Source organism: Aspergillus oryzae, chromosome 1 (genome assembly GCF_000184455.2).
Source record: "Aspergillus oryzae RIB40 DNA, chromosome 1".
Lineage (NCBI taxonomy): Eukaryota > Fungi > Ascomycota > Eurotiomycetes > Eurotiales > Aspergillaceae > Aspergillus > Aspergillus oryzae.
The window spans coordinates 6234491-6256470 of NC_036435.1; the positions used below are offsets into that span (position 1 = coordinate 6234491).

Here is a 21980-nt window from a genome sequence, read left to right on the forward strand (position 1 = left end):
GAAGAAGTTATCAGAAAGAAATGCAAAGAATTCGGGGGATGCCGAACGCGGCCAACCCGACCAGCCCTCGTGACAATCCCGAAATCCCCAACTTTTCGCGTAATAATAATATCAAGTCGCATCGGTAACTTGTTCACATCCCGGATTTCCTTCTGGTGTATCTGTAACCATATGTCAGTGTCCCGAAGTGTAACAGGATCTTCTCCAAAAGGGAATAATGCACGACCCCATGGCACTCCTGCTCAACTGGAGGCTCCACGACTCCATCCGGGGAAATGGATCTAAACATGGAGGAGGATAGTCAAAGTCACGACAATCCGGAGTCTCACCGGTGCCATTTCGGGCAGAGACTGTCTCAACGCACAAAGACATTATGGAGGGAGGGAGAGGGTGTTGATGTGACATGGTTCAAGCATATTAGGGCATTTGCCACTCAAACACTTGCAGCACTAGTCTGGGCTCTGATTGGGGGGCACTTGTAGATCTAGTCAGAGAATCCCCGAGATTTGCCCGTGTCTCGTCGTATAAGTTGCATTTTCCATGGCGAGCCAACACTTTGGCGATCAGCCCCTAACCCTATACAGTTGGGCCAACGCTTAGGAACAAAACTAAAATCAGGATTGAGTTTGGTTGGCTAATATTGACTATCGGGCTGAACCATGGTTGCTCCTCGAAGGTAAAACATGAGTCCCCTCTGCCCCACTACAGGAGAAGCATTTTGAAAGAAAAAGAAAAAGAAAAAGTAAGAATAAAAGTAAAAATCTTGTCTAGCCCAATGCTGGGAAATCTTCTCCAGTTCAGGGCGAGCCGTACAAGAGGACACCAGGTTATATCTTCAGTGACCAAAAAGAGAGGAAATCACCAAATCTCGTCTCATGTTCTACAAGCAGTATTCAAATAGGAGACATAGTCGATGCATTTAATATATATACAGTCCTAAACTCCGGTGTACACTCCCTTTACCCCGGCCTTTACCATCGCCAGATCAAGAAGAAATACCATGCAAACACAATCGTAGCGACATATTTGACAGAGTTCATATATTCCCCCCAGATTCCCCGGGAAGCGGGGACCCTTGGTTTCCACTTCGCGTTGTCCACGTCATCGTGACCTGCACCGGGGTAAGTATCATCGTACACTTTGGGGTAACGAGGAGGTGCATTGACGGCACGACTGGCCAGGCCACCCGGTGAGGAAAACGTGGAGCTAGACGTACTGGAACTTGGGGCCTTAGCTGTGTGGACGTGGAGGGTAGGGCGGAATTCAGAGAGGGGAAGAATCGGTGCGGATGAGTCCACTGCGGGGAAGTAAAGCACTAGAATGGCGGCTCGTGCGAGAAGCACAGCAAGGGTAAGGCCGAATAGAAGGCCGTAACGGATGAAGATGGATAATTGGTCGGGTAGGAGACATAGATGGTTTTGCAAAGTAGCGCCGGTACTCAACGAATGGGTCGGCTTCCCGGTGGCAGGGTCAACAGGATTCCAGAGACTAGTAAGCAGAAAACCTGGCCGCCGGACCCCCATAGCCCAAGAGAGACTTTTGACCGTAATTTCTCTGGGAGAGCCACTAAATTGGCGATGAGTTACCTCGCAGTAGTCGTGATCATCTCCAGAGTAGATATGGACAAGGTTCGGGCCTGCCTTCGTGACTAAGTCCTTGGAGATAGTTTGCGTGAGAACATTCTGATACTGGTATCCGGCAGAGATTGAGAGGGCATTTCGGTCATCTTCTTCCGGTTCACCATCTGATGGCGGGTAGTGTTCTCGCAAAGGCCCGCAAGGCGTGGCCGGTTTGCGATACAATGGAACATGGGTAAGAAGAATGGCAGGGAACCCCACAACTTCCGGTTTGAGTCTTTGGTGAAGTGTAGGTTGTGAGAGGTCCACGACCTTGTGGTCAAACACATGGCCTTCACTTTGGTTCCTCATCAGGCGCAATTCTTCCATCTCCGCCTTGCCACGATGAACATTCATACTGTTCAGGAAATCCTCTGCTTCTTTCCAAATATGCTCGTTCGGCGGGTGTCCGTCCCCAGACCCTGAACTTCCGGTGTCTGGGTCAGGCTGATCCATGGCGCTCAATGATACCGTGTCAACCGATACGAAAGTGTGGTTTCCAATAACATCAACGCGATTACTTTGGCCAAAATATGTCTGGAACCGATCACGGACGGGCAGTTGAACCCCAGTTCCGAATCCCAAATCGTGATTCCCAGGGAGACTAGCGATCATCCTCCGGCCACGGGTATTGCCTGAGTGCGAATCACCCTCGTTCCACTGGTTTGAGAATATCTTCACGAACCGATGATACTCATTCTTCCAGAACGAATCCTTGTATTTCTGATAACGCTTCTCGGGACTGGAACTGTGCGAGGTTGCCCACTCCCTTCCCCCATCAAACAGGTCACCGAGGAACAAAACCGAGTCGGGGCCTAGATTTCTCTGAATAGACGAGAAGGACCGCCGAAGATATTGATCGGTGAACTTCACTGTCAATGTGGACAGGGGCCATGGCCGGCCGGGGTAGGTATGAGGATCAACCAACTGAGGGTCTGCGATGAAAGCAACGTGATGTGGTGTTGCATCTCGGGGCTAGGAATTCCAGTATCGAGTTAGCAACAGACTATCAGCACTAGAGCGATTGGTTATTGGAATACACACCCATCTTTCCCAATTCTCCCAGGCGCACCTCTCCAAACTATCCTGGAACACGGCCCGTTCCCCCCACCAGAGCGTAAAGAACCAGAGAACAGCCAGAGCATTCGTGATAGTGAATATGTGTCGGAATATCCTCCATAGCCGTGCTGTTAGCGCATAACTACCCCGAGAGTTCTCTGTGATGCTGAAGCTCGGGGCAATCCAATGAGCGTGTAGTTCGGCGACCCATTGTCGTAGCCACGGTGGCAAAGTGTCGACGAGTCGACTGTGGTCATTGGATGAGTCGGTATGATAATCGCGACGGACCGGGCGGTAAGCATCCGCGTTCGTGCTGTTAGGATAGGAATAACTCATGCTTGCTGTGTCAACCCGAAAGTGGCCAAAGCGAAGCTGTCTGCGGCATTGCTCCGCCTTTACACGGAAGTTCTGATGGGATGTCGGCAAGCGGCGTACTTGGTTCTCATTGGGAGAACAATGACACTCAACGCTTCAAATTGGGAACACAAAGCATCATGGTCAACCGAGAGAGAAGTGAACAACACAGGGGGGTCTCCTGGCCTGGAGATCTCCACTGACCCGCGGAGATGGGTCACGTGAAGGCACCGGTGGTTAAGGTTAGAACAATCGTGGGTCTAGAAGTCTATTAATAGTTTGCTTTTGTTTTCTAGATCTACAGTCAACCCGAAGAATCACTTTGTATGATAATATTCCTCGTCGGTCAATCTATAACAATGTAGCTGGAGGGGGGGAAATGAATAAACACTCAAAGTCGAGTTGTTATGAAATATGCTCAAAATAAGAATATCAGCAAATCCCACAAAGCGCAGTATACAGTATTAGGTTATAAACAAATACCCCACCCATGACCCAAATGATTTTCCTCGAGACACCAAACCTCCAATCTAGGTATGAAACACGAAAAATAAAAGGGGGTATGAATAGTAGACATGCTTTTGATCAAAGAAGGGAAAAGGGACGAACGATTAGGTTGAGGTCTTGGGACAACACTCTCCACCTCGCGTACAACCATCACCGCATTCCAAGAGACACGCCCGCGAGTCTTCCTCCCGCAGACTAGAGGGGCCGTTACTAGAATAGGACGAAGCAGGTTGGTTGTCTTCAACGTCGCTTCCAGGTGCGAATTCGGGCTGAATCGTTGTTGAATGAATGCCGTAGGCATGGAGGCATCTTCGCACCTGTCTAGCCAAGCGCATATACCTCTCCGAACCCTCCCCTTTGATCTCTGTATCCACTTGAATGTGAATCGAAGCGACATGCTTCGTGTCACTCAGTTGCCAAACATGTAAGTCGTGGGAGCTGATGATTCCAGGAAGTCTCTCAATATCTTCTTTAATATGGTCAATGCTCATTCCAGGGGGAACAGCCTGTAAGAGGATTCTAGATGCGGCTTTGCAAAGAGGAATGGCCGAGGCGAGAATGATCACCGTAATCACCAACGAAATGCCAGGGTCAACATAGAACCTCCATTCATAGTCGGTCAGCCATATAACCAGGGCGGAAGCTATGACACCAACGTTGCCCAGAGCATCACCCATGACATGGAGAAAAACGCCCCGCATGTTGAGATCATGTCCATGTCCATGGCCGTGACCATGGCCATGACCGTGCTTGGAGTCCTTCGACTTGGGCTGCGCGTGGTTGTGGAATTTATGGATGTCGTCGTCCACCGTAGCATTTGGTTGAAGGGATGCGTTTGCTTCGTCAGTATACTTGCCCGCTCGGTCTTTGTGGCTAAGGAGTGCAGATCGTTCTGATGTTTCAGCGAGGTTTGTTTGGTCGCTGTCCGACTCAGACGACTGCTCCTCATCGACATAGCGGCTGCGACCGATAATTTCTTGTCTCATAGTAGCTGGATGTACCTGGATGTCTTCCACGTTATTACTGTATCTGGGCGACCCGCGATGTTGGCTATCAAGTGTTCGGCGTCTGCGAGTATTGGGAGAAGAGAGTGTACATTCGTCCTGCATTGAATAGATTAGAATCCGATCGTTGATGACACAATTGTGTAAGGTTGAACGTACTGCGATCCCCCGCGCGGGGTCACTTCCGCCATGAGAAATATAGCCCTGCTCAGCGACATCCACATCCTCAACACCATGAGCTTCACCATGGCTATGGCCGTGGCCATGGCCATGGGAGTGATCATGAAACAACAAAAGACCCAAGATATTCGACAAAAGACCAAAGCAACCGACAATGCAAACGAGCTTAGGGTTTTGCACCTCCTGGGGTTCCACCAGACGTTGTATAGCTTCTAGGAAAATCGACATGCATAAAGCGACGAGGAAGACACCGTTGACCAAGGCTCCGAGGGTTTCCGCACGTTGCCACTATAGTGAAAAGATCATGGTCAGCTTGTACTCCGCCCCCACCCGCCAGAGCAAAGACATACCCCATAAGTGTACATCTTGGAAGTGGTCGAATTGGTCTCCTGGTTGGCGACTTTAACGGCCCATAAACCAACACACAGGGACAGCACATCATTAAGCTTGACAGACATAGTTAGCCTTAAACCAGTGTCGATACTCGGTGCGCAGGAAATACATACCATATGAAACGAATCAGCAACCAGGGCAAGCGAGTGGACGGCATAGCCTGCAGGGGGTGAGAAGAAGAACGAGGCAGCACCGGTCCATGGATACTAACCAACTGTCAATTCTAACAGAAAGAACGCCGAGTCGATGGCCAACAGGATAATGATCCTGTTAGTTTTGGAGAGGCCCATGATGGTGAGATTGATGCGGCGCGCTTAGTGGCGCGGGTCCGCGAAAAGAGAATGACGACAAACCGATCCCCAGGGACGCAAACAAACGGATTCCGAGTGCTCTATGTTCAGCGAATATGCACAAGGGGCAAGAGGAAGAGATTTATAGAGCGACAGGCAAGCGAAATGAGAGGGTTAGGGTAGGAGAGAGAAAAAAAAGGACTATATCAGTAGCATCATCGCTAGTAGTGACTACCCCGTCTAGTTCACAATTGGTGTCTGCAGTGGAAAAACCGCAGGCGGCTTTCTCCGACTCCGGGCCGATAAGTGGCGTCATGCTCACTCGTCATGGCCTCAGGCAGCAGGATGCACCCGTGCAGCTCTCATTGTAAACAAACAAGATCCTAATCAAGCCCTGTCTACCACTTTTCTTAAGATATATCAACATCATTTTTCCAACCGTTGCGGGCGTGAATATTATTTCTAATTCCGGCTAGATCCATCGACCGTCACGGAGCGACGCCTTATCCCATCTGAGCACCCACTTCATGACAGCGATGATCCGTGTTCAACCCCACTGCCGGTAGGGCGAACCGGCAAATATCTCAACCTGCATTTACCGGAGAGCTAAATTTGATCTGTGGGGGAGTTTTCCTACTCCAGGGCAATATTGAGTATAGGTCATGCCCCAAGCTTGTCATATTGAACCCTGATCACGAGTACTCCGAAGGGAATCTCCAGGTCATTGAATGATGACAATGCGTCTCTAGTGCAGATTAGTACCTACTATGGTTATATTATAGGTCTCGACCAGACACGTGCGGCGGGTGAAAATATGGCTATGCAGCTCTTTGACACTAATGCAGGCGCAAGGCCAACGTCGTCACATGATCGGTAATATCTCCCGTAGCGAGATGAAGCACTAACCGAACGGAGGTCTCATGAATACTTAGTACTTACTTAGTAGCCTTAGTGTTGTGTGGTCTACGAATAGCAGGTTTTGGACTCTTTTCGGCTCTTATGCATCTGAATACTATCTAATAGCACAGGGATAACCCATCTAAAGCGTCACATAATGTGTTGGCGAGCAGATATCCAGATGTGACATGTATATTTAATCTTCGATCTTGCAGATGCTCAGCCTATCAGGAGAATGCTCTTAATATTGCTTTGGATCAAATTGAGCTCAACTGCGGAGGGTGGAGAATGTGATATTCCTGCTCGAAATAAACAAAAACAAACCAAGAAAGAAAGAAAATGGTGGTATCATGCAAGGCGGGTATGGTTTGAAATGCAGTGATGGACAGGTAAACCATACCATATTTGACTCTCCCAACATCCCCAACCTGATGGCTACGAACCTTCTATCTCCTTCCGACCGTAGACCAAATAGTACCGCGAGTAGATATGTAGCTTCCGGTCTAACAATTCTTGTCGAACCCCGACTAAGAGCATCTGAATCTGATCAACGCTCCAACCCAAGAATCGAGTGAACAGCGCCAATGAGTACGCATCGAGCGCCTCCAGCATATTAGCTTGCTGGTACCGTCCCAGCTCCTTCAGCTTGGGGTCTTTGGCCCATGGCGAAAACGGCACCTGGAAAAGTCAACAATACCGATTTCTTCTCGTCAACGAGCTACCAACCTTGAATATTTCCTCTGTCACATCAGTGAAGCCTGCCTCAGTCATCCACTTCTTGTAATTTTTCGCCGCCCCCATCTCCTTGCCAAACTTTCCACTCGCCTCGATCAACATATCCCGCCATTCAGATAGATGCGGCGCTTTCGAAACACTATCGTCGTCGGAGAAGATGTCGACGGTGGGTTCCATCATTTCAAACCAGCCACCAGGGACGAGGCTCTGATGCGCTTGGCGAAAGAGATGCGGGAAGTCTTTGACGGATCCCTCAACGCTGCGGGCATGGATGAAATCAAATGGTTGGGTGAAGTTCCACGGAAGCTCGAAGTCGTCGATCTCAAAGACACAATTCGGTGGAACCCTGATGAAGTTATACTCAATAATCCATCCCATTTCCTATATTTGAAGTCAAGCAGGCTCATACCATGAAGGTTGAATGGGGCTCAGGTCCGTCCCTATTACCAATCAGCAGTGAAACTAGAATGAAGGTGTTGACTGTGCTAACCGATGACCTGTGCCTCCGGGTACTGACTATCTATTGTCAGTGGCGTACTTCAGATATGTTTAGCTTCGTACTCAGCCATAGCAATCGCCCATAAGCCCGTTCCGGTCCCTAAATCTAGGATTCTTCGTGGGTTTTCTGATATTGGAGATTTATATAATGCTCCTCCCAGCACGAGGCTACATATGTGGTGACCCTTTCGAGAGTGAGAGAAGTAACTGGCAGGGTGAGGTTGAGGGTTGAAATACCAGGTCTAATCGATCTTGTTCTCTTTCATCATTTGGCTGGGCGATGCCGGTCAGTTCATGGCCAGATGATTGATGATAACGAACTTACAATGACATATTCTCCTTGTCGATATGCATGATACCGCCGTCCGTTCTATCGCTACGTCAGTTGTTGAAAATGATGGGTGGTCATTCAGATTCAGACCTCGTATCTGGCAGAGCAAACGTTAGATTTAACTTTATGAGTCTAAATCAAAATACCCACTGATAATTTAAGATACTGGACGACAAAGATGTTGTCGAACTGCCGGCTCTGTTGAGTTTAATTCGGTTAGTGAGTCGAATCAGCGACTAAAGTGAACCCTAAGCGATACGTACGTGCTGGAGTAGTCCTCATCGCTGTAGAGATCCGCGTCGGCCTGAACGCAGAATAATAATCATTTTAATAGAGTTCTATAATTTATCTTCCAAATCTGGAACACGAACCTCTGGATCAATGGGTAGATCGGCATTCGCGTGCGAGCACATGGTGTGTTTAATGGGATCAATATGACGGATCACAAATGGACCAAGAGGGTCTCTGATCGCTTATAAGCCATGTGGATTATTCCGTGACAAAAGGCAAACACATGGGACGCAAGGATTCGGCAAAGGAAAAACCACTTGCGAAGCCCCGTTCCTGAGACATAATACCGCCAGCTATCGGTTGCATGATTGGACTTTTCGGGGAGGTGATGGATCATAGCGCTGCACTAATGAGCCAAGAGCTACTGCCAACGGCAAGATTTTCAATAAACGGAGTGTCCTCCGAGGGATCGGCTGCTCCGACAGGACAGCCATTTCTTAGACTGTGGAGATACCTGCAGTACCGTTTTAATATGGGGGCGGGGGTGAAATACTAACGGTCGATGGTGCATCCTTCGGTATTGGTGGAAGGTAAAGAAGAAGAGAGAACTGCGTAAATAACATCGTAGCCCTGGTCATGTTTCGCCCGATCGCCCAATTTTTGCTTTTTCCCCCTTTTTGTCCTTCGCGCTGACGTTGTGCGAGATCGAGGCATGTTTCAGTTCCTTTTTCAACCCTGGATCATCGCCTTAGCAGGGGCAGGCTATCTGATTTCTCTGGCTGTGTATCGATTATGGCTGTCCCCCTTGGCCAAGTTCCCCGGCCCTAAGTTGGCTGCGCTTACATTATGGTATGAACTGTACTACGATATTTACTGCGAGGGCCAGTATACATTCCAAATCATTCGGATGCATGAAAAATATGGTACATACTACACGTAACAAGCCATTGGTATGGCAAAATATAGTGACACAATGCTAATTGTACCTTAATCCCAGGTCCCATCGTGCGCATCAGTCCCTGGGAACTCCATATCAGTGACCCCGATTATTATGAAGTATTATATTCTCGAGACAGTCCGCGAAATAAATATGAGTATTACACACGGCAATTCGGGCTTACCAAGACGGCAATGGCGACAGTGGACCATTATCATCACCGCCTCCTGCGCTCCAACATGAACCCTTACTTTGCGATGACACGGATACGAAAGCTCGAACCTCTCATCCAGGGTTTGGTCGACAAGCTGTGCGACCGTCTGAGGGAATTCAAGGGAACAGGAACCCCAGTCGCGCTTCAATATCCGTTTACCTGTTTCGCAACTGATGTTGTGACCGATTACACTATGGGTGCTGGGTTCCACTACCTCGATGAACCGGACTTTGTTCCGCGATGGAGCAGGACACTGAGTGGAGTTGCGAAGTCGGGCGTCTATATCAAACCTTTCCCCTGGCTTATTAAAGTATTTAATGCGCTACCCGAAAGTTGGCTATCCTGGTTAAATCCCGAGATGGACTTGACATTCCATTTCCAACGTCGCTGCCGTGAGGTCATAGCGTCGATCATGGAGGAGCAAAACGCCAACGGATATGACAAAGTTAAGAGTCAATTCAGTCATCCCACTTTCTTTCACGACGTTCTCAATAGCAACCTTCCGCCGGAGGAGAAATCTCCGGAGCGCTTGTGGCAGGAAGTTCAGGTAGTGGTCGGTGCAGGAGCTGAGACTACAGGCAAAGCTCTGACTTGGACGATGTTCTACCTTCTTCACAGTCCAGACAAGTTGCAGAAATTGAGAGAGGAGCTCAACCAGCTGGATCCTGATCGGACGGCTACTCTGTTAGATTTCGAGAAAATGCCTTACCTGGTATGTCCTGGTAAAAGTATCTATGTTGAGTATTCATTCCACTAACTGTCTGGCACTTAGACATCAGTCATCCTTGAAGGATTAAGGTACGACCCTTCTGTGACCACAATTATTAGAAATATCTGGCGTTTACTAATAACTCGATCCAGACTTTCGTACGGCCTCAGCACTCGATTGCAAAGAGTTGCACCCGATAGAGCCCTGCAGTTCAGGGAATGGTCTATACCCGCCGGGGTAAGTCTAAGTATCTCTATCTTAACATGCTGAACAAATGTATACTTACCAAGCAGACTCCCGTTGGAATGTCAAGCACGTTGATGCATCATGATGAGCGCATATTCCCCGACTCACATAAGTTCATTCCCGAGCGTTGGCTGGACCTGGAACAGCGCAAGCATTTAGAAAAGTATATGGTGGCGTTCACCAAAGGGTCAAGACAATGCATTGGCATGAAGTATGCTTCCTTTCACTCACTGTCAATCCTCCACACTAATTCTTGGGCAGTCTCGCGCGGTCCGAAATTCTCCTCGCCCTTCCCAAGGTCCTCCGAGAATTAGATTTCGAGTTGTATGAAACTACACTTGAGGACGTGACACTTGCACATGATATGTTCCTGCCTTTCCCGAAGATGGATAGCAAGGGCGTGCGGGTCTTAATAAAATAGTAGATCTATAAAGAACCTTTGAAAAGATGTATATATCATGTACACTCATGTCGACAACTCAAAGTTAGGGCGCGGATCGGTATTAGGTGATAGCGATCATAATCAATCGAAACCTATTTTGACAATGATGCTTTTCTTTGGTGATTTGACAAGAATCGAACAGACCCGTGAACTTATCATTCATTCATTATTGTGGGTTTTTAACCTTGAAATTTTAGGCAAATGTTGTTCCCTGACGAATATATATATCCAATGAATATGAAGTTTAGAAGAAAAAGTTCAACTGTAAGACTTAACCCTATAGCTTGGTAGAACTTATTTACTTGTAGGCCCTATTAGTCTTGAGTAATGTCCGAGCGATCACTTGTGCAGGCCTAAAGGCATTGAAGTGAGAAAGTTGTTCCCTAAGACACTTGCTAAAATGGACCGGGATGGTAAAGCCATTTCTAGTCCCTCTAGGTACTAATAGCTTGGGTTATGTACCTAAAAAGTAAAGCTTTTCACAACAAGTCCTCGATGGTCTAACGGTCATGATTTCCGCTTGTCATCTCATACGAGAACAAGCGCGGGAGACCTGGGTTCGACTCCCAGTCGGGGAGATTCATTTTTCTTTTTTCCTCCGTACTTTTTTCACCAATCGCTTTTCTCTTATGGCACTCTTTTTCTCCCTCACTTTCATTTTTATTTTTATTGTCCACTAATCTGTTGCCGGTAACATTGTGCTAATCCGTGGGCTTGATAGGTAGTTAAATTACTGCTGACGTTGGCCGATTTGAATAGTTTGAGTAGGGATCCCATTCGGCGGTAACTACGGAGGAGCGATAGTCATTCTAATCATTTTGATACAGTTCTACACTCCCTGCACCTTATTCCTGTCTTATATTACAGAGCAGTTGAGAGCTGGCACCACTGTCTTCCTTGTTTTGCCAAAGGAGAGCCTTGAGATTGGCCAGCCAGGATAGGTGATAGTGCATAGATCCAGGGCAACGCATTTGCATTGTAGCGCGATACCATGAGTTACCACTGCTATCTATGCAGGTACTAGTCTTCTCTCCTGTCCAGCCTGTCCAGAAATAGGATACCGGTGTGTACCATAAGGACAAGACCACGGCGTTGGGCATTCTGACGTGATCTAAGAAAGTCGCAGGTTGACCATGATCCAAGCTATCCCTCAATGACCCGGCCAGAGCAAGAGCCACATTGATGTGGCTTTCTCCCGGGATGCCACTTGAGGATAGCATCATGTTGGGCAATGCTAGCTAGTATGTTGTTTATCTAAGGTAGAGGAAGAGAAAAGGAGAGGTATAGGATGACATGAATGAACGGCTACAAGAATGTCGCGCAGGTCTTCCAGGCCAGAGTTAGCGGGTAATCTTCTCTCAAGCCTCTACTAATCTTTTCGATCCTACTTGCTAGAGTAGACAATCGATGACACAACTCTTGAGAAATTGGACCAGCTTTGTCCGAGACGAGTTGTGGCCACGAACGAACGGTTGTTGTGAAATGGGAAGACACCGTTGGTGGTAAGCCTCAAGGAAGGGAACGTGGGTGAGCAAACGTAATACTTCTTGCTCTTATTAGAGTTTCGACACTGTCAACAGAAACCGGTATACAACTTTGTTTTCCAAGGAGAGGAAGTTGCTGGACGTGCGACTTCCAATACCTCCCCTAAGGCTGAAACTAAACCAAATAGGGTGCGTATATCCGAAACCACTAGTTTCTGTGATGGGGCCTGTTGCATCAAGACCATCCCTACAAGAACTTCTGCGTATCTCTTCAACTTATCCCCTCTTTTGCTCTTTGGGAGTTGCCAGCCGAGGCTTTAAGTGCGGAGCCAAGTGCTAGCTACTTCCCTTTGTGTCCATACTTTAACTCTAAAAACAATCGGCAGACCAATCATGAAAATATCGAAGAATGGTAGTGACCAAATTATAGAGCTAACATACCGACTAGATTAATTATCTCGCCACTACTGTGCTGACAGTAAGTTCAGCATGCACGTAGGGTGGCGTTTGTTCTCGAGCATAAGAGCCACGCCGCCCCGCCGTTGATCTGGACTTGATCCTTGCACTGTATAGTACTTCCTTCATTCCTTCTATTCTTTGTTGTCTGTACTTCTAGTAGATGATGGTTGTCACAATGCCTCTACCAACGTTAGGCAGTGTCCTTCTGGGGCTGGCCTTTTTGTATTTTGTAAAGTTAGTGCTACTTCGAAAGAAGACGCTTGCACCACTTCCTCCAGGCCCGAAGCCGAAGCCGATAATTGGAAACCTGCGGGATCTGCCGCGACCTGGACAGCAGGAGTGGACTCACTGGTTGAAGTTCAAGGAGCTCTACGGTATGTTATCATTGTTTCATACGACACGGGCGCAATCTGATAAATGTTTTCGCCAGGCCCAATCAGTTCTGTGTCAATGTTTGGCCAAACCATCGTCATCCTTAATGACCACCAGGCGGCATTTGACCTCATGGAAAAGCGCTCCGCTATATACTCATCTCGACCTAGATTGGTCTTTGCCGCGGAAATGTGAGTATACACCAAGTTACGGATAGTCCACATAGACTATACACATAGTAACACAAGGCAGAGTGGGTTGGGAAGATGTCATAACCCTGCAGGGATACACCAATCGATTCCGCTCTTATCGTAAAGCGATGCATCGCGTTCTGGGTACTAAGGAGCTAATGTCGCGCTTCAACCCACTGCAGGACGTTGAAGTGCGGCGATTCCTCCTGCGGATTTTGCAGAAGCCAGATGAATTGATTCAGCATATTAAAACGTAAGTCTATGAGCCTAATTGATGGTGGTGTATCTGATTCGGAATAGGGAGGTAGGGGCTGTGATTCTAAAGATTGCATATGGCTATAATATTGAGCCTCATGGCCGCGATCCCCTCATTGACTTGGTAAACGACTCAATGGAGAACTTCTCAGCTGTGGTGAAACCCGGGACCTGGCTGGTAGACGTCATTCCCCTTTGTAGGGCAACTTAGCTTTTCAGACCAACTGCCCAGAAGTTAACGAACACAGTGAAATACCTTCCAACCTGGTTCCCAGGTGCCGGATTCAAGCGGACAGGCTACGAGTGGAGAAAGACATTGCTCGCAACCATTGAGAAGCCATATCAACTTGTGAAGCAGCATATGCGTCAAGGGTCGTACCCGCCCTCGTACCTGGCCCGTCTCCTTGAACAAATCGATGGAGAACCAACTGCTGAAGAAGAGCTTGTGAGTAAATGGACGGCCGGAGCACTTTATGCAGGAGGAGCAGATACTGTAACACCAGTCGAACCTCTCACAAGATGCGTACTGGCTAACATACTCTAGACTGCATCGTCGTTATCGAGTTTCTTCCTGGCAATGGCATTATACCCCGAAGTCCAGCGCAAAGCCCAAAAGGAGATCGATCGTGTCGTCGGCCCGAACAAGCTTCCTACATTTGAAGATCGTGACACCCTCCCATATATTGATGCCATGGTCAAGGAAACCCTTAGATGGCACCCAGTTGGCCCGATGGGCGTTGCGCACTTGGTCACCGAGGATGATATTTACGAAGGCTATCTCATTCCCAAGGGCGCATTAATCCTGCCAAACATCTGGTACGTTGAGCTTTACCCGTACGCTGAGTTTCACATACTGTAATACATATCTAACCATTTTAGGGGCTTCACCCATGACCCCAAGATCTATCGCGATCCTGAGACATTCAGACCTGAGCGTTTCCTGGGCGACAATCCCGAGCTTGATCCGCATACTCTTGCGTTCGGCTTTGGCAGACGTATCTGCCCTGGCCGACTACTAGCCGACGCAACCATCTTCCTGACCATCGCGCAGTCCCTGACAGTGTTTAATTTCTCCAAGCCCGAGGGGGAAGGCGATCTAAAGGCTGAGTTTCTCCCGGGCGTTATCAGCCACCCGGCGCCATATCGTCTCGAAATCACACCGCGGAGCGCTGCCCACGAAGCATTGATCCGTTCAGTGGAAGTGGAGCACCCGTGGGAAGAGAGCCACGCGAAAGAGCTCGAGAAGGTGGAGTGTTAATGGTTAGACAATGTACTTTTTGAATGGCCTCTGTATAGGTTCGGATGAGTCACCTAGCGCGGCTCATAATTATCGGTAAAGCTCCAGGCAATGGGCAAGATCATAGACCTGCCAAAGCTTTAATAAAGCTGTCGAACTACACCGACATTTCAAAAACAACCAAACTCACATTTATCAGTCTCATTAACTCACCGTTGGGCGTGGAACATGGATTGGCCCTTGACCATATGGAGTTCCTATTGATTGCGACGGACTATTTCTGCGGCGAAACTCATAGTGTCTCTGGATATAGATATAGAGAGAGAGGTGTTAAAATAAAGCATAGGCGCGCACTGCAGTGATATCTAAGAACAGCTTCCCTCCGCCTTTTACTTCGCACTTATAAAAGTCTATGACCCATTCTCAGAAACAACCCCATAGTATATCAATCGTTATAGTTACAACCATAGAAGGATAATGTAGTGTGAGATTGGACCAGTAGATCCAAAATATCCTGGGATATCTCTCTTCGGGCAAGGCTGTAAAGAGATAGAGCAATGGTGATTCCGTTTCCTCTACATCGTTGCCATTGCCCAAGCAATACCACCATACTTCAAATAGTCTTGCCTATAACCATTCTGTGTGATCCAAATAAACGTCCGTTTGACTGCGAAGTGCACATGGCTCTAAAAGAACCTAAGAAAGAATCTGATCCACGGGGCGACTGGACCTCCGCAGAAGCTACCATCCAGTTCAGAAGAGCCCAGATTCGCTGGGATTAGCCTGAGTCCCACCGGAATGTTATCAAAGAGTGCTGCATTGTGTTAGTAACCAATTGAGATTTACCTCATTAAATAGGGGATTCCTTACCCTGCTATTCTCGTACAGGTGAACAAAGTCCCACTGATATCCGTCAGTGAGGATGCCAAGAACCGTAATATTTGATTTTTGCGCCCTACGTCGCGCGAGTTGAACACTGCCTAACTTACATTTGGATATATACAGGTCGATGAGATGGAAAATTTGTCAAGGAAGTTGAGAGCGTTGACGACGTGTGGTGTTATGAGACTCAAGCCGAGAAGAAAAGAACCCTTTGAAGATTTGGTCTAGTCATTCGTGACTAAAATGGCTCATCATATTCGTTGTATATGATGGTTATGCATCCTCTATTGCCCAGAGAACCCCAAGCGGAGGACATCCTTAAACAACTGCGCAACAATACTCTGCACTTCTGACGGTATTTCAAGACTATAGTTTAATTCTTCATCTTCCTAAGCGAAGCACATATTCTCGAAATCCTTGAGAGGCCACTGAGCTGCAAGTCGCAAAGTAAAAAAACTACAAATTAGGGAAGAGAATAGCTGCTAGGCAGGAGTGAGATTCATACGCTGCAGTGCTCTGGTGGCTGCAAGCCGTAAGTGGCTTATCTCCAAATATACCATGTCATTAGGAGGTCCACTGCGTGTCGGGTCTGGCAGGAGATCAGGGCCGAACACTTCTCGGCGGTTAAGTTCAAGTCGTTGCGGATTGCTCCACAGCTTCGACACGGTCGATATTTTCGGGATACCCCCCTGAAACTGGTCAGACGAGCAGCAGTTGCTTCTTGGGCCAGCTGGGCCCCTATTGCAACCGTCGTTTCCTGGTGCCATCTTTGTCTCTTGCGCCGGAATTGGACATGGCGGATAATTGGTGGACCCCAATGGCTCTACATAGATGGGTTTGTGCGAAGTTGACACGGCGGCAGTCATAACAAATCCAGTAGTATTTGATGAGGTCCTGAATGAAACAATCAGGGTGATCACAAGAACTGTTAAACGGAATATCCGTATTCGTTCGGTGTTGTTTGGAGCATGGTTGCGGAGGAGGTTGACGAGTACTTTTCAATGAGAAGACATGCGAACGAATTCACCAGGGAACAGAGGGGAAGGAAAGAAGACGTCTGTAGTGGTGCCCATATGTCAATCTGGAAGGGTAAGAGGACACCGCCATCATCGTTATCAGAATCCTCATGGGATAATCAGTCTCAATTGATGGTATTGGTACTTGTGGAGACTATAATGAGCTGATCGTATGCGATCAAGGATATATCAAGATTGCGCTATTCTTCGTTTCTTCTGGGTAGATGTGCTTTTGGGACGAGGACTGAGTCGAAACTAGATTTGAATATGCCGGATTAGAGAAGATGTAGTTCTTTAAAGGATAATGTCTAGGACGCGACATTGTGGCAATTCGAAAAGAATTTTCTTGGATAGACTCCAGACAGAGCATATAGATGCTAAAATGTAAACAAAATTGGAATTATAAATCCCTAAATCTGAAGACACCTGAAATGAATAAGCTGAATATGGAGACTCAGGGCCTGATTCTCCTTGAGTAACTCCGTGACGCACCATAACTTCTATCGTTTGTATTGTGCGTTCTGATTGTCCATCCGTTTGTGGGAATCGAACATTCGGTCGACAACATGGTAATATCGTGGGCCGACGTGATAAACCCTAGGCTTTGGTATGATTGGGCTCGATGTGATACTAACTAAATAGAAATGAGAATCGAGCCCCAAATCCCTGTATTTTGAATCGGGTGCTCATTGTCAAAAGGCACAGCTGTTACAAGTAGTTGGTCTCAGGTTGGTAGTGGCCAGGGAGGGCCTATGTCAATCTCTCGAAGTATTTGATGTTCAAGGGAGATGTCTGGCAAGCCATAGGATTGATCTTTGTCTGATGTAGCTATGGCTTCTGCGACCTGAAACATAAGAAGCTGAGCTTCGATAGAGGCTTCATTTTCCTTCTCATGATTATCCTGAGCCCAGAGGTAATGAACCGTCTGCCAACGAACGTGGCACACCCGATAACACACAGGGTCGGTCTGAAATGTGTGATATATTGGGCGATTAGGCAGGGGTGCTATAATTGATTTTATCATCAAAAACTATTTGCGTAGAAGGATATTGACAACATGGAAATTTGCGCTAGCTGGATAGCTAACGCGCAGTGCGCTTCTTCTGGTATTGAAGGTTGGCCTTGCGCGGTTCAGACATAATCGAAGCGTACCTTTCGGAGTTCAGCATTTCGTATATTGAGCCGAGAGTACGGCAGAAGGGGGAACAGCGATCACAAAATAATGGAGGAACCGGAGTAAGCTCAATGTTGCCATGTATTGCACAAGGTCACAGAGTCGATTGCATCAAAATGAATCCTGTGGTCCATTTTCTTTGGCCCGGTCTGTGTACTGATCTGTCGCCTTCGACGTCTTCCATAATGGCCTTATAGCTGACCGACGGACTGCGGTAGACGAATGATGTTGGGTAATAGTAGACTTCAGTCGGTTGATATATACGGCGTGGACGCGTTGGCAGCAGGAGTTTGTCCAATGTCGTCCTCGATATTAAACGCGAATTCCCATTCCCCATGGATGGGGTTCTCCCAAATAATCTCCCAGCTCCAGGTCGCCGTTTTGCGGCCCCTGTAAAACGAGCACAAGGCTATCTGCTGATAGTCCATGTGGAATATCCAGGAGATTGCCAACCTCCTGAAACTGAAGTATCTGAAAGAGCCCGACTTGATACCTAATACAGCAGTACCGCAATCGTGCATCCAGCACCATTGAAATTAACAAGTTGTGCTTTATCATCTCCTGTTACATCGTTAAATTTAGTAATCGACTTTCAGTCCGTATGTATGGACGCATAGCGAAACACGGCACGAGATTGTATCTTGCCCAATATTCGGAAGGGGTTCCGACACCTCCGACAGTTCCGAGCCGCTTGTGCATCTTATAATAGAGAAGAATTACATATCTGCATTTGCTCTAGCTTGGGTATTGTCATTTCAGTGTGTAGGGAGTCTCAAAGGAGAGCCAATGAGGCTGGTAGATTAGTGTCGTCGGCGAAATTGCGGGTTAAAACTTGGTATAGCCGTTCTATTCAGGTATCTTGCCGTGGGCTCGTTTGCTAACAAAGGGTGGTTCATCTGTTTGCGCTTGTAGAAATCTAACGTCCTAATAATTGAAGAAATTACAGGAGAGATAGTTGGTAAAAGGAAGATTGAAATACCGGCAGAGCGACTCAAGTCAGGGTCCTGCTCAAAGAACGCAAATGGCAATCATTAGCTTTTTGTATTCGCAGACAACAGTGAATCAGGCATTTATCTGGGAGAAGCTGTGCATTTGTTATATTCCTCGCTACTGATTGAATGGAAATGTAAGATTAACTAGCCATGTTAGTAGAATGAATTTATGGGAGACAATCTCTATGAAACCTTCTAGATTCGAAGTGAATAAATCACGCAGAAAATTACAACTAGGACTGTAATCGGAAGCCTTCTGCCTGATTGCCCATTAGAGACACCCAACCTGTGTAAAGGGCTTATAATAAGGGATTTACTTTGTAGAAAACAAGGAGTTCTATGCCATGATAAATTAATATCCGATAATTACTGCTTGCACACTAAAATTTGACCGGTGCCCTGCGCCATACAAAGCATGCCATAACAGCTTATGAACCAGCATAAAGCATTCCACCTCGAAATCGCACTATATTTGGGTTGCATCTCTCAACTCTCCATTCAAGTGTCCCTGATTCAACAGTGTGGTACCGGAATTTCTTGAATTTTACCCATCCAGGTGCCCCCAGCCAACTGTACTAGCTATTGCGGGAATGCTTCAAAGTCAACAAGATAATGTCAAGCTCATGAAGGTCGTATCCAATCATCAAATCTTTTCACCTCTTCTCGCAGTCTGCGGGCCTCGTGAGGGGTGCGTAAGTTGCGTTCGTGCATATGCAATAGCAACCAGAACAATAAAAATCAACAGCAAGATGACAGTCGGTGAATTTGAACTCTCCCTGGGAGAAGGTCCAAGTTCCTTCTCTGTAGGCGAAAACTGGATTTGAGGTTCGGCGTAGGGAATGCGAGGCCTGTCGGTCCTGTGGCTACTATTAGCATTAACTACCTGAGAAACTCAGTTCAGACTAACTTGGGTGTGTGAAAAGGGGGGTATTTCCCAGAACGACTGCCATGATGAGGACCGTATTGTGGACTTGGTTGAAGTTCAGCGTCTGGATTGTGATCCTGAAGCCAGCGCTCGTAGTCGGTATTTGGTCTTCCTGTAGCCGGCATTTTTGGGATTTGATCAAGGGGTAACCATCAGAAGACTGAGATGGTATTATAGACGTTCATACACAAAGTAAAACAAGCGAGTCAGAAGTGGAAGTAATAGTATGCACACAAAGAGGAGACCCTTTGAAATATGGCTGCCTGCCCTGACTGTTGTGAGCTTATTTAACATAAACTGGAGACCAAGCTTCGGTCAAAAATAGCTTAGCCTCCGAACCTAAACAGACCTTATCTAGGCAGATGATCGTAGTGTGTTTCGGACAAGACTCGGTTGGACTCAAACCACTCTGTGGTCCCATGGGATGACTTTTCATGGTAGCCTCCCGGGACTCACCAGCTCTGGATACAACTTATAGAAATAGCTCTCTGAATGTACCTCTTACAATGAACAAGTGGCTATTCAAACATTCAGCATCAAAGCATCCCCCACAAATAGGCAGAACAATTCGGTCCATCGATTAAAGTTACATCCGTGGGTTGCCTTGGCCTCTCCACTATGGACGTAACTAGGCCATCACACGAACATTACCTAATTATTATTGGTCAAGCCTGTCTTACGTATGTTCTATGCCTATCACTACACCCTACTCGGTAGGTTCAGGGTCCTACTATGAATGCCAGCGACGTATTGGACCGTTTGGACGTATTATCCCGTGTTGTCGCTTGGGTGTACGAGCCAAGACTTTCTCGAAGAAAACCAAACGTCAGCTCTGAGCTAAAATAAGGGTCCATGTCTTAAAATCTTTGAGCGAAAATGGTTCCGTCCAATGGAACCGAGAGTGACTGCTAGCGCTTTTGCCCGTTCTCCACGGAAATAGGCCAATCAAATAAATTTGCTTTGGTCACCTAAATCATATCCAGGTGGAGATACACTGTCGAAGCCGGTTATGGGGTGACAACAAGGGAAATAAGTAGGTGTCTTGGGGACTCTTTGCGCAACATCACAGTGAAGTAATTTTTCGGAATCTTAAAGATTGTTCATTTGGTGCCTTGAAGTGGCTGTAAGGCTTCCAATGACGTGAAGAGGCACATACACTGAAGCAGTATGGTACATACAAACTGATGGAAGATTGAAAAATAGGAGATGTGTCACTGTGTAGGCCACACCAAAAGCTCGCCAAGGAACAAGAGAGGAGAGGGCAAGCGGGGAATTATAACGAACGCTCTAGGCACATTAGGCTGTTTCAAGAGGTCTGACTGGGGAAGACCCTCTGCGTGGAGAATGACGCCGGCATACGTCCAATCAATTTATTCAAGAGGAGATTGTGTTCTAGGTCACCTGGTATGAGATCTTCGCAGGTACGATATGAATCGTTCCAATTGTGCCTAGCGAAGAAAACCATCTAGAATGCTGATACATTCATTATTGGGACCCGGGGAAGAGTACTTCGGTGCCCTGTTGACTGAGACATGCTAGGGCTATAGGGTCATGTGCCATGCTGGAGCACATTAGAATATCAAAATTTCTCCTTGCTATCAAGAAAGTAACTCAGTATCGTACCGTCTTGCTTAAGAAGGCTCCAGTAGTTTCAACCGTATCGATGAAAGAAAACCAAGTACTCAATATCAGGTTTGGACCATTGATACATAGGAATATTACTGAACATTGAGCACACTGGTATACATTAGTCTTTTTCTACTTGATCGTGAAGATAAGATCTAGGATCGAGATATAGTCTAGGTTAAGAGAGTGGCAAACGAGCAGAACTATCTCCTGATCGGGCTGGTTAGACCTGGGTATTCACAACATCAGACACTTAAGGATCAAGTGGAGCCCGGAGCGCAAAGCTGTGTGTGACACAAATGGGGGGCATTGATTGAATCTCATGATGGTAGAGGAATACTGGAGGTGAGATATCTGGATCTGTACATGCACTCGTACCCACAAGCCATGAACCCAGTTTCTCCCAGAAATCTTGGAGATTAATGTTTCGATATCTGCCATAGTACTGCACCTTTTGGCACCCCCCTTAGAAGCATGAGTATAAATATATACAATGGCACCCACGGAAATCGCACACATCGAGTAACTAGAGAAAATGCAAATCCTCTTCCATAGAGTATTGATCTCGAGGATGTGGGGTTGGGGCTCTTCTGAATTTTGATACCGCCGAAGGTTAAAAATAATTGATGAGTCTGGCCATTTGTCGCTGGCGACCGCGTGCCTCATACGTGCCTTCAATCGATCTCGACAAAAACGCCCTGTGTCCAAACATGCCGCTTCGGTC

The 21980-nt window shown here is 47.1% G+C and overlaps 4 protein-coding genes and 1 non-coding gene across 5 annotated transcripts; 3 read left to right on the forward strand and 2 right to left on the reverse strand.

Moving 5' to 3' along the window:
• Positions 1-971: 971 nt before the first annotated feature.
• AO090005000073 (putative manganese ion homeostasis (Fr)) lies at positions 972-3011 on the reverse strand (the record flags this gene model as incomplete). The annotated part of the gene is made up of 2 exons (XM_001817139.1): positions 972-2591; positions 2661-3011. The coding sequence occupies 2 exons, from the start codon at positions 3009-3011 to the stop codon at positions 972-974; spliced, it is 1971 nt and encodes a 656-aa protein (XP_001817191.1).
• A 629-nt stretch (positions 3012-3640) lies between these two features.
• Positions 3641-5403, reverse strand: AO090005000072 (cation diffusion facilitator family transporter; the record flags this gene model as incomplete). The annotated part of the gene is made up of 4 exons (XM_023234281.1): positions 3641-5008; positions 5071-5166; positions 5227-5273; positions 5325-5403. 4 exons carry the CDS (start codon positions 5401-5403, stop codon positions 3641-3643), a joined length of 1590 nt encoding a protein of 529 aa, XP_023088798.1.
• A 3254-nt stretch (positions 5404-8657) lies between these two features.
• On the forward strand, positions 8658-10622 carry AO090005000071 (cytochrome P450; the record flags this gene model as incomplete). The annotated part of the gene is made up of 8 exons (XM_023234282.1): positions 8658-8685; positions 8724-8774; positions 8806-9018; positions 9093-9958; positions 10019-10044; positions 10108-10192; positions 10249-10412; positions 10463-10622. 8 exons carry the CDS (start codon positions 8658-8660, stop codon positions 10620-10622), a joined length of 1593 nt encoding a protein of 530 aa, XP_023088797.1.
• A 510-nt stretch (positions 10623-11132) lies between these two features.
• AO090005t00002 lies at positions 11133-11221 on the forward strand. The gene has a single exon. It is a non-coding gene; the product is annotated as a tRNA-Asp (tRNA).
• A 1540-nt stretch (positions 11222-12761) lies between these two features.
• On the forward strand, positions 12762-14662 carry AO090005000070 (cytochrome P450; the record flags this gene model as incomplete). Its single annotated transcript, XM_023234283.1, has 7 exons — positions 12762-12960; positions 13017-13149; positions 13211-13402; positions 13450-13601; positions 13653-13906; positions 13949-14220; positions 14284-14662. The coding sequence occupies 7 exons, from the start codon at positions 12762-12764 to the stop codon at positions 14660-14662; spliced, it is 1581 nt and encodes a 526-aa protein (XP_023088796.1).
• Positions 14663-21980: the final 7318 nt, after the last annotated feature.